Below are 11,243 nucleotides of genomic sequence, written 5' to 3'. Positions count from 1 at the left end.
TGTCCCCCCGCGGGGTGGGCACCGCCAGGTGAGCGGCGCATGCGCGTTGGGAGGCGGTCCGCCCCCGCCCCCTCCACCCCTCCGCGCAGGCGCGCTGCCCCCGCCCCGCATGCGCAGTCGGAGGTGGCGACGGCGCGGCGCCTGCGCAGTGCGACCCCGGGCAGGCGAGCGGGGTCCTTCCCTCTCCGTCCCCCCCCCCTCGACCCCCCCAACCTCCTCCCCGTCCGTCTCCGCTTCCTGCGTGCGTGGGCCCGGAGCGGGCGGGGTTTCCGGGAGCGCGGGCGCCGTCGGGGCTGATAAGGCGGAACGGGGGGGGAGCCCCACCGCTACCGGGATGAGCGACGGCAGCCGGCCGGGCCTGCGGCGTCCATGACAGGTGAGGAACCGGCCCTGCTTCCCCCCCACCCCCCCCCGCGCCGCGCAATGGGCTCGCCCGCCCCCCGCTGGGCGCCGCGCGGAACGCACCACCCGCGCCCCTCCGCCAGGGGTGCGCGGCGCCGCTCCCCCTCGCGCCGCCGAATGGACCCGCCCGTCTACTGAGGGGCGCCGCGAGGACCGCACCACTCGCGGGGCGGGGGAGAGCGCCCCCCCCACAATGGCCCCGCGATGCGCCCGCCCGCCGCGAGGCTTGGGGGGATGCTGCGGGGAGCGAACCACCCGCCGTCGGGGCGGGGGGGGACTGCAGTGAGGTGCTGAGCTGGGCTGGGGGGGCCTTAGAGTGTGTGTGGGGGCTCTGTCCTAGGGGTGACTGGATTGGGGGGTCTGTGCAGGCTGGGGGGCCTGTCCCAGAGGCCTGAGATGGTGGCCCTGGCAGGCTTGGGGGGCTATACTAGGGCCCTAGCAGGCTTTGGGGGGCCCTGGCAGGCTTGGGTTTTACCCAGGGGGATGACATGGGGGCCCTGTCCTAGGGCCCTGACAGGCTTGGGGAGGCGGAGCTGGCAGTGTTTTGGGGGGGCCTGTCCCAAGGGTCTGAGTTGGAGGGCTCAGGCAGGCTTGGGGGGGGGGGGGGCTATCCTAGGGGTTTGATATGGGGGGCCCTGGCAGGCTTGGGGGGGGCTATACTAGGGCCCTGGCAGGCTTTGCGGGGGCCCTGGCAGGCTTGGGGGGGGCTATACCAGGGCCCTGGCAGGGCTTTGCGGGGGCCCTGGCAGGCTTGGGGCAGGCTTTGGGGGGGCCCTGGCAGGCTTGGGGGGCCCTGTCCCAGGGGGCTGAGGTGGGGGGGCTTGGGGGGCTGCTCGTGGGCCTCTGGGATTTGGGGGTTGTCTCTTGCCTGGGGGGGGCTCTGCCATGGGAGAACAGGATTTGGGGGCTCTCTGCAGACCGGGGCATCTCTGCTGGGTGGGGGGGCTGTGATGGGACCCCCTCAGTATTCCCTGTAGGGAGGAGCAGCAGAGCTGGGGGACCTGTCCCCCTCCCCAGCCACCCCCTTTGCGAGCCCGGCCCCCACGTAAGTAACAACGGCAGCCCCCTGCCTGTCTCCGCAGTGGGGGGTACCCAGCACCCCCCCGCCCCACTGGAGGAAGGGGCTCGGGACGCGCTGTCCCCGTGGCTTTCAGCACCAGCACCTTTCAAACCTTCTCTGAAAGCTCCTTGCCGCTCGTCCCCGGGACAGGATGCGTGCCGCTGCGCTTCGAGATGCAAATCTTTTACGGCGCCGCTTCACAGTTTAAAGTCTCTTGAACGTGCCTGAAATAGGGCTTTTTTGGTGTTTTTTTTAATCGCCGCTTTCCAGTGCGTGCCTGGAAACCGCTCTCATGGAGTCTCTGGGGCTGTCAGGGTCCCTCGGTGGCAGATACAATCCCTGTCCGTCATCGGAAATAACCATAACGATCAGGGCTTGGAGAACGTGTCTAATGACTGCGGCTCCTTCCCGCTCTTTGCAAGCCGTTTGGATCATATTAAAAATCCTCCAGTACCTGCAAGGACGAAGAGGGGACCGTGACGGGGTTTGATGCTTCAAGCTGCCGGCAACTCCTGAATCACGATTCTCCCGCTGTCGTAATTATCCTTAAACACACCCGAAAAGCAACAATTTGGGTTTTTTTTTTTTAAACCAACACCGGTTTTTTTTCGTATTGCTGTTGAAGGACGACTCGGTGTTGGCTCGGAGAAGTCCGCAGGCTCTGGGTTCAAGAGCCTCGCCGTCCCGCGCTTTGCACAAAAATCTAATCAAAGGTCAGGTGCGACCAATCGAAGGCTTTTAATTGCAGCCAGGATAATTAGCGCAGCATAGAAACAAGCCTCGGACACGAACGAGCGACGCCCAGACCTCACCAAAAACATCCTTGCTCTGCCACTGGGTTCAAAGGCTCATCACATCCTGACCGTGTTTTACCCGCCTCCGACGCCGTGGATGCGCCGGATCCTCTCTGCTGGGCTGAAGCTCGGCTGTGGGATGATCCCAAAATCCTGCAACCTCCATCCCTGTCGAATCGCTCATTTAGGGCTGTTTTTAATAATTTGGGGGATTTTTTTATTAAAGCCTCTTGTGATCTCATTTGCATCTGTGGTCTGGATCCCTCGTGGGACACTTGGAGCGGGCTCAGCCTCTCTGGGCTAGCTCCGAAATTAATTAGAGCCCTTTTCTACAGCAAGCTTTTTATTTCCTTTTTAATTAACATCGACGAGCTCTTTGCCGGAGCCCGTCCGGGAGCAGATCCTTATGGAGATTGACCCTTCAGCAGCTGGAGAAACATTAGCTCCGTGCGCGGCCAGGTCCTGCCTGTATTTGTTCTGCCTGAATTCCCTGGCTGCCTGCCCCGCATCCTTACTGCCGGGCGAGCAGAGGAGTCCCCAAAATCCTCCTCCTCATCTGGGATCGCAGGAGCATCCTGGGATGCTCGTGGTGGGGGGCGGTTTCCCATCAGGAAGGCACGGGCAGATCTACGGGGGCGAGGAAGGAAAATTATTTCCCTCCCACTCGCCGTGCTTCCCTTCAGAAACCCCCTTGTCCCCACGGCGGAGGGAGCTTTAAAGGTGAGGTCGGAGGTTTTAAAGCTAGGCTGGAGGTTTGGGAGTTAGGCAGGCGCTGGGATTGATCCAGAGGGATTGGAGGGGAGCGGGAGCTCCATTGGGATAACACTGTGTCTGGGGAATGCGTCTCGGGCTGCTCTGGCTCTTGCCTTGTTCAGATGCAGCTGGAAAACCCAAACCCTTGCACCCCGCCGTGAGTTCAGTTTTAAAGCTGGGGATGGGGGGGCAGCAAGCCCAAGGTGACTTTCGGGAAACCCGAGGTGGGGACAATCCCCTGCGGCCACTGCCAGGACGTGGCACGTCCCCTGCGTCCCACCACCTCCCATCGTCCAGCGCAGCGGGATTTTGGAGCCCAGGGAGTTAATCCCGTCAGGTGACTCCGATTCTCTAGCTGTTTGTTTTGCAAGGGACCGTGCCCCCCACCCCACCCCCAAGCTTGTCCAACCCTCCTGAGGCTTTTTAATCCCTCGTCGTGTGGCAGCCAGGTAAAGGGACGATGCCGACAAACCTGCTCCATCCCAGCATCTCCAGGTTTGTAAGGCTGCCATGCTGATTTTTAATTTTTGGGGGTGTTTGGTGGTTTTTTTTTTTGGGAAACTGGTGCAGCAGAGGAGTTTTTAATTGGCGCGTGGGGGTGGCTTCATGCTGAAACCGGCTGCCTCCCCTGGAGGGAGAGGAAAGAAAAGCGTCGGGAGCTTTGCCGGCTTTCTTTGAGCATCTGTCTCTTCTCCCGCAGGTCGTCTCCGCTCTCGACGCTCCTCCCGCAGCCGCCGCTGCCGGCGTTAGCCACTTCCCCGCAGCAGAGAGGGGGTTAGAGCCTGCGGCACCACCATGAACGAAGTGTCGGTCGTGAAGGAGGGCTGGCTGCACAAGAGAGGTGAGGGAGCCGAGCCGGGGAGCCGGCTCAGCGGTGGTGGCATCCCTCCAAGGTCAGGTCACCGCGGGGAATCCGGCGCTGCAGCTGCCGCCAGGAAAGGAGAGCTCCGGTTTCCAGTTACCGGCAATTTTAACCTTTCCCCGGAGCAAATGCAGGGGGGTCTCCACCTCCCCTCGCCCCAAAACGGGGCACCTTGGCGCTGCACCCACCCGTGCCTTCCCCCTTTGGCTTTCTTCTGCTCCTGGCTCAGCTCGGCAGCTCTCCTGGCAACCAGCAACACCACTTCGCCGGCGTTCAGTCTGTGCCGCAAGCACATTCTCCAGCAGCATCGTTTTTAATTGCTTGCCACGTTGGGAGGCCGGGGGGACGATCCCAACATCCCCCTGCAGCCCCTCTGACCCGGTTTGCCAAGCTACCTGCCACGCCGGCCCTGCAGCAAGACCCCCAGCCAGCCCCTTTATTTTTAGCCGTACATGGGGAACGTCGCAGCATTGTAGCAGCTGCACGCGTGGGGTTTTATTTTTAGAACCATTGAAGGTGGCTCTTATTTTTCCTTCCCTTGCTGAGGGCAGTTTGCAGGCGTGAAAGCCATCCGTCTCCAGCCGCTTTTCTCCCACCGGCAGCCCAGCCAGATCCCTGTGTCCAGCAGGTTCGTGGATTCCTCCTTCTTCCGAGCAAATATAGCCGGAAAGAGAGAAGCCATGGCCTCCCTCCGATGCTATTTCTTTATCTGGAGCTGCCGAGGCTGCTTCAGGTCAATATCGGAGCTGCCGGGGAAAGCATGGAGCTTTTTTGCGCTGTGTTTCCTCGGAGTGAGCATGTTTCAGGCTAACCCGCTGCTCACACCTCTCCTGAATTACAGCAGCCGGCTGCTTTTTGCAGGAGCTTCTCCGAAGCAGCTCCTAGAAACAGCCTGAAGAAAAACATCCGCTTAATTTTCCATCTACGAGGGGTCCTTCTGCCGCTTAATTTTCCATCTCGGCAACGGGACAGCCCCTGACAAGGGGTCCCCAAAAACCCCTGCGCCACCCCCTGCACCCCCCTCTCTCTTGCAGGGGAATACATCAAAACGTGGCGTCCCCGGTATTTCCTACTGAAAAGTGACGGCTCCTTCATCGGCTACAAGGAACGGCCGGAGACGTCCGACCACAGCTTGCCACCTCTGAATAACTTCTCGGTAGCCGGTACGTCGGTGCGGGCAGCTTCGGGGCTGTCCGCGGTTACGAGCCGGCATCAGGCAGGATGTCTTCATCCCCGAAGCCGTTAGGGAAGGTTTTGGGATGGGATATTTGATCCCAAACCATCCTCTTCCCTTTTTTTAATTTATTTTTGAACCTTTGCAGAGTGCCAGCTGATGAAAACTGAGCGGCCTCGGCCCAACACCTTCGTCATCCGATGCTTGCAGTGGACAACGGTCATCGAGAGGACCTTCCACGTGGACTCTCCTGAAGAACGGTAGGCACGCGGGATGGCCCCTTCCTTTGGGAATCCAGGATAAATAGCACGTTGCGTTGATCCTAGCCGGAGGAGCCCCGAAATCTCTCGGCTGTGACTCTTGTTTACCTGCAAAGGCCAGAGGGGCAGGCACAGCCCCCCTCCGCGATCCTCACCACCTCCCTGTGCCGCCAATCCCCTTTTTCTCCGTAGTGAGGAGTGGATGCGAGCCATCCAGACGGTAGCAAACAGCCTGAAGAACCAGGAACCAGAGACGGACACAATGGATTACAAGTGCGGATCTCCTAACGACAGCACCGGCACCGAAGAGATGGAGGTGGCCGTCAGCAAAACCCGCGCCAAGGCCGTAAGTCGCTCCTGGCGTGGCACCGTCTCTTGCCGCAAGCGGGATTGTGGTGGATTGGGACCACCAAGCAATGAGGGATGTTTATGGGATAAACCTCATCCCCGTGGTGTCCGCTGTCACCGGTATAATCATGGGTGAAATAGCTCGGAATGCCCTTTCCCATCCTGGATCGCGCTTGCCCAAGCCACAAACTCTCACCTCCGTCTCCCCGTTTCTCCCCAGACCATGAACGATTTTGATTACCTGAAGCTCCTGGGAAAGGGCACTTTCGGCAAAGTCATCTTGGTGCGGGAAAAGGCCACCGGCCGCTATTACGCCATGAAAATTCTACGGAAAGAGGTCATCATTGCGAAAGTACGTACCGAGCCCCAGCGGAGGGTGAGGGGAAGAGTCGGGAGCCAGCAGGGCTTAGGGGATCATAGAATCGTGGAAAAGGTTGGAAGGGACCTTTAAAGGTCATCTAGTCCAACCCCCCGAATGTTGGGATGGCTTTCAAAACGTGCCGAGCGATGGCCGGCTCCTGCTGTGCTCTCAATGCTGGGGGATTCCAGGAATTATCCTTATTTCAAAACCCCGGGCACGTGTTGTAACGCGCAGTTGGGTGACACTGGGGGGTCCACTCGCTCGCCATCTCGGGGCATGCGGTGCGGCCGCGTTCTCGGGACGATCCGCCCTTCACCCTGCGGGGACGACACCAGGGCGGAAGTTGGCGCTTCGATCTCCCACCCCTGTTTTTTTTCTGGGAATTTTTTTTTTCCAGAAACGATGGGGGATAAACAGCGCTTAATTTCTTCTTCCTTTGCAGGACGAGGTGGCGCACACTGTTACGGAGAGCCGGGTGCTGCAGAACACCAGGCACCCCTTCCTCACCGTAAGCACAGCTGCTGGCAGCACTGGGATGTGCTGGGATGCACTGGGATGCCCAGCGCGCCCCAAAACGACCCTTCCCTTCCCCTCGCCGCCTCCTCCGGAAGCACCGAGCCCCGCAGCTTCTCCAAGACTTTTTTCTCCCCTCTTGCAGGCACTGAAATACGCCTTTCAGACGAACGACCGGCTGTGCTTTGTCATGGAGTACGCCAACGGCGGAGAGGTGGGAGCTTAAGACCCGACGCTCCCCTCGGGGCTTGGAAGGATCTTGACCGCATGTTAAATCCCTGTTTTCAGCTCGTTAGCGGACAATTTATTCCCTCAGCATGTGTTTTGGGAGGTAGAGCACTCAGCTCTGCTCTGCTCTCCTCTCGATCGAGCTTTCCTGGCTCTTTGCTTGCCTTCCTCGCACTCGATATCGCAGCGAGGCCATTGCGTGTGTGAAGCGTCCAGGGGAGGAAGCAGGACCCCCCAGGCCCTCCTCCTCCTCACCCAGGGAGCTGCGGGCACCGTAGCACCTCCAGCCATCACTGGCTCCATTACCTTCCACCCTGCGCTCACGCACAGCTTTGTTTCTCCACCCCAACACGCTTCCCTTGCGACGGGGAATGCAGCCGAGGGCGCAGCCCCTCCTGCAGACAGCGCAGGGCGGAATTTTCCCCCGGCAGAGCGGAGTGGGGGCGTCAATATTTTGGCCGCTCAAGGCGAGGAGCTTAGGACACATATGACCGCATTAGCTGCGTGCTGAGAGCGATTAACCCGGGTTTCACTGGTTTCTTTTTTTTTTTTTTTTTTTAAGCGCTTGTTGATCAGCTGTTCTCTTTTTTTTTTTCTTTCCCTCAAGCTGTTTTTCCACCTCTCAAGAGAACGCGTCTTCACGGAGGACCGAGCCCGTTTCTACGGCGCGGAAATAGTCTCTGCACTGGAGTACCTGCACTCCCGGGACGTGGTGTACAGGGACATTAAGGTACCAGCCTGGCAGCAGCAGCGTCTGTAAGCGGTGCCTTTGCCCCGTCTTAGCCCCGGCGCAATTTTAATCTTCCTGGGCTGGTGTTTGGGGGTGTGGAGTCACTCCCCGCTCCCCTAAAAATCACCAAGGGGCCTCGAAGGGTTTCAGCCGGCCGATGTTGCCGCCTTTCTCTGCTCCCGCTCGCTGTGGGTGGCGAAGAGCCGCTCTCCGCCCGGGGCTGGGAATGTTTTCGCAGGCGTTGGTGCAGGAGGGAGGGTGGGAGCTCGGCTTGAACCTGCCCTGCAGGGAGGTGTCACCCTCGTCCCCATCACGCGGCGAGAGATCAAGACCCAGCCATCCGACGGAGCCTTTTGGAGAGCAGCATCCCGCTTCTATGCTCCCGACTTCGCTCAGCTCCAGACCTTTTCTCCCACCTGTCTGCTTTTTTTTTTTTTCCAGCTGGAAAACCTCATGCTGGACAAAGACGGCCACATCAAAATCACCGACTTTGGGCTCTGCAAGGAAGGCATCACAGATGGAGCCACCATGAAGACCTTCTGTGGCACTCCCGAGTACCTGGCTCCGGAGGTACTTAAAGCATTCCCGCAGCCGGGCTTTCCTCCAAACTCTTGTGCCAAGGAGGTTTTTCCCTGGAGGTTACTCCCAAAGTGCAGGATGGCAGTGGTTCAGCAGGGGCTTTTCCAAACGCTTGGGTTGCAGGAGTGGTTGGATCTAGAACGTGTTTCCCTTCTCCCTCCTCGTGTTGCTGCCCAGTTCTTCGGCCTCGTTGGCACCATACTCTCCATCTTCCCCCATGCAGGTCCTGGAGGACAACGATTACGGCCGCGCTGTGGACTGGTGGGGCCTGGGGGTCGTCATGTACGAGATGATGTGCGGCCGCCTCCCCTTTTACAACCAGGACCACGAACGCCTCTTCGAGCTGATCCTCATGGAGGAGATCCGCTTCCCTCGTACCCTCAGCCCCGAGGCCAAATCCTTGCTGGCTGGGCTGCTCAAGAAGGATCCCAAACAGAGGTGAGGATCCGCCGGGGATGGACGGGGGGCGGAACCGCGGCGCTGCCGGCGGTTCCGGACACGCTTCTCTGTGCCCGCAGGCTCGGCGGAGGTCCCAACGACGCCAAGGAGGTGATGGAGCATCGCTTCTTCGCCCCCATCAACTGGCAGGACGTGGTTCAGAAGAAGGTAGGGAGGGAAGGGAGTGCTTGGAGGGGGTGAAGGGGCCGGCGGGCGCTCGGCACGCTGCCAGCGAGCAACTTTCTCCCGGTCTCTGTCAGCTGGTCCCGCCCTTTAAGCCCCAAGTGACGTCCGAGATCGACACACGGTATTTCGACGATGAATTCACCGCCCAATCCATCACCATCACCCCACCGGATCGCTGTGAGTGCCAACGCCACCCAGAAATGGGGACCCTTTTGTCACCTATACCCCTCCTCATTTTCCTGTCACCATCGGTGGCATTGCTGTCACACCTCTATAAAAGCTCAGGGTCCCTCTGGCTGCCCTGCAGAGGTCTTGGGGCAGTTTTGGTGGCGTCTCTGCCGCGGGAGGGAGCGGGGAAGCTTGTGAACAGGCCGGGGAGGCTTCGTCAGCGTCTCCCTCACCCTCAAACCCGTCCCTGTCCCTGCAGATGACAACATGGGCTCCCTGGAGAACGACCAGCGGACGCACTTCCCCCAGTTCTCCTACTCTGCCAGCATACGGGAGTAACCGGCAGCAGCAGGATTCGGCCTCCGAGGAGGAGGAGGGTTTGGGGGTTCACCCGCAGCGAGGGGGGGGCATTTCTCTTCTGTGCCCAGCAGAAGGGGGGCGGGACACTGCGGCTCGCCGGCCTCGCGCTGCGGCGCCTTTCGGAAGCCATACCCCTACCAAGTGCTCTTGCACCGAGCCGTGCCTCCTGCCCCTAGCCTAGGACTGCTTTGATTTTAATTATTATTATTTTTATTTTTTAAACTCCTAGAAGTGCTCGCAGCTTTTTAAACCAACCCCCACTCCCCCACAACTGTGGCCTTGACCCTCCCCGGCAGCTCGGCCAGCCCAGTAAAACCCACTGCTCCCAGTTGGGGAGAAGCTGTTTCCACAGCAGAAGGGAGGAAAAAACCCCCCCGTGGCTGGGATCCGATGCCAGCTGCCCCAGGAGGGGGGGACAAGAGGGCAGGACCCCCCTGAGACTGTGGGGGACACACCTCGGCCCCTCACATCCTCCCGGCTCTGCTTCGAACTGAACCTGCGGTGACCGAAAACCAACCGTACCCCCGAATCGGCGCCTCAGCGGAGGAGAGCGCCTCGACCGGCGTGGGCCTAAGGAAAACACGATCCTAAAAGCAATAGTTTGGCTTCTCTGGTGCCTTAAAGCCAGGAGCCGCAGTGATGCCGGGCTCTGGCATCCTCGGTGGATGATGGTGTCACCGGAACCAGCACGGTGTGGCAGAGGGATGGGGCTTTTGCCACCGCACCGCCAGCTTGGCTGCCAGCGCCAGGACTGGGTTTCCTCCGGCGCGCGCCATTGCCGGCGATGGATCCACACCTGACGGACGTGCTGTGGACGCCTTTCGGTAGAGGCCACCGTCACCGGCTCCAGACCCTGCTGGTGTGGCACAACGCCGGAGGGACCCGGTGCCCACCTTCACCGCAGCACCCACGCCAACGAGCCGGGCCAGTGCCAAGCTGGACTTGCCGCCTGGCGTCTCCTGGCGCAGCCGACACCGGGGCCGCAGTTTGGAGGTAGGAATTGGCACTTGGTGCCGCTTCCCTGCAGGGAGGAACCGAAAAAAGTCACTTTTTCTTACTTTGTTCCTAGCTGCCCAAATTCAGTTGAATTAACTTAAAAATATCAGAGCGGGGCAGGGGAATAAGACCCCTCGACAAGGCGGCAGGGGGCACGGTGGCCCGGCATCCCCGGCGTGGTGGCAGCGGCCAGGTGGCAGCTCTCACCTGCCCTCGTCTTTGTACGGTACAATCAATAAAATTGAGGTTTTTTGTTCTTTCTTCCTTTTTTGGAGGAATCGGGCTCTTGGGCTCCTGTGGGGAGGGGGAGGCCGAGGGGCCCAGCGGAGCCCCTGAGGGGCCCAGGCACGGCTCCAGCTGGTCCCCCCTGGCCCCAATGGAGCTCCCTGGGGTCCCGAAGGGCCCCAATAGTGCTCCTTGGGGTCCCTAAAGACCCCAGTAGTGATCCCTGGGGTCCCAAAGAGCGCAACAGAGATCCCCGGGGTCCCGAAGGACCCCAGTAGTGCTCCCTGGGGTCCCGAAGGGCCCCAATAGTGATCCCCGGGGTCTCTAAAGACCCCAATAGTGCTCCATGGGGTCCCAAAGGACACCAACAGGGATCCCCGGGGTCCCAAAGGACCCCAACAGTGATTCCCAGGGTCCAGAAGGGCCCCACTAGTGCTCCCCGGGGTCCCAAAGGACCCCAACAGTGATCCCCGGCGTCCCTAAAGACCCCACTAGTGCTCCCCGGGGTCCCAAAGGACCCCAGTAGTGATCCTCGGGGTCCCTAAAGACCCCACTAGTGCTCCCCGGGGTCCCAAAGGACCCCAGTAGTGATCCTCGGGGTCCCTAAAGACCCCACTAGTGCTCCCCGGGGTCCCAAAGGACTCCAGTAGTGCTCCCCGGGGTCCCGAAGGGCCCCAATAGTGATGCCCGGGGTCCCTAAAGACCCCAATAGTGCTCCCTGGGGTCCCAAAGGACACCAACAGGGATCCCCGGGGTCTCAAAGGACCCCAGTAGTGCTCTCCGGGGTCCCGAAGGGCCGCAATACT

At 60.5% G+C, this 11,243-nt stretch overlaps 1 protein-coding gene across 3 annotated transcripts; it reads left to right on the top strand.

The window, feature by feature from the left end:
• The first annotated feature begins 136 nt into the window (after nucleotides 1-136).
• On the top strand, nucleotides 137-10,468 carry AKT2 (AKT serine/threonine kinase 2). 3 transcript variants are annotated; one of them, XM_075134492.1, is made up of 15 exons: nucleotides 157-376; nucleotides 1,733-2,976; nucleotides 3,710-3,850; nucleotides 4,906-5,034; nucleotides 5,194-5,305; nucleotides 5,498-5,651; nucleotides 5,874-6,005; nucleotides 6,457-6,522; nucleotides 6,673-6,741; nucleotides 7,363-7,485; nucleotides 7,927-8,055; nucleotides 8,288-8,502; nucleotides 8,583-8,670; nucleotides 8,763-8,865; nucleotides 9,116-10,468. In XM_075134492.1, the coding sequence occupies exons 3-15, from the start codon at nucleotides 3,805-3,807 to the stop codon at nucleotides 9,193-9,195; spliced, it is 1,446 nt and encodes a 481-aa protein (XP_074990593.1). In that variant the 5' UTR covers nucleotides 157-376; nucleotides 1,733-2,976; nucleotides 3,710-3,804; the 3' UTR covers nucleotides 9,196-10,468. The 3 variants fall into 3 exon arrangements, with proteins under 3 accessions (XP_074990590.1, XP_074990593.1, XP_074990592.1); XM_075134489.1 differs by lacking the exon at nucleotides 1,733-2,976 and having other exon boundaries at nucleotides 137-376; XM_075134491.1 differs by lacking the exon at nucleotides 157-376 and having other exon boundaries at nucleotides 1,516-2,976.
• The last annotated feature ends 775 nt before the right edge of the window (nucleotides 10,469-11,243 follow it).

Source organism: Calonectris borealis, chromosome 32 (genome assembly GCF_964195595.1).
Source record: "Calonectris borealis chromosome 32, bCalBor7.hap1.2, whole genome shotgun sequence".
NCBI lineage: Eukaryota > Metazoa > Chordata > Aves > Procellariiformes > Procellariidae > Calonectris > Calonectris borealis.
This window is presented reverse-complemented; position numbering and strand designations above follow the sequence as displayed.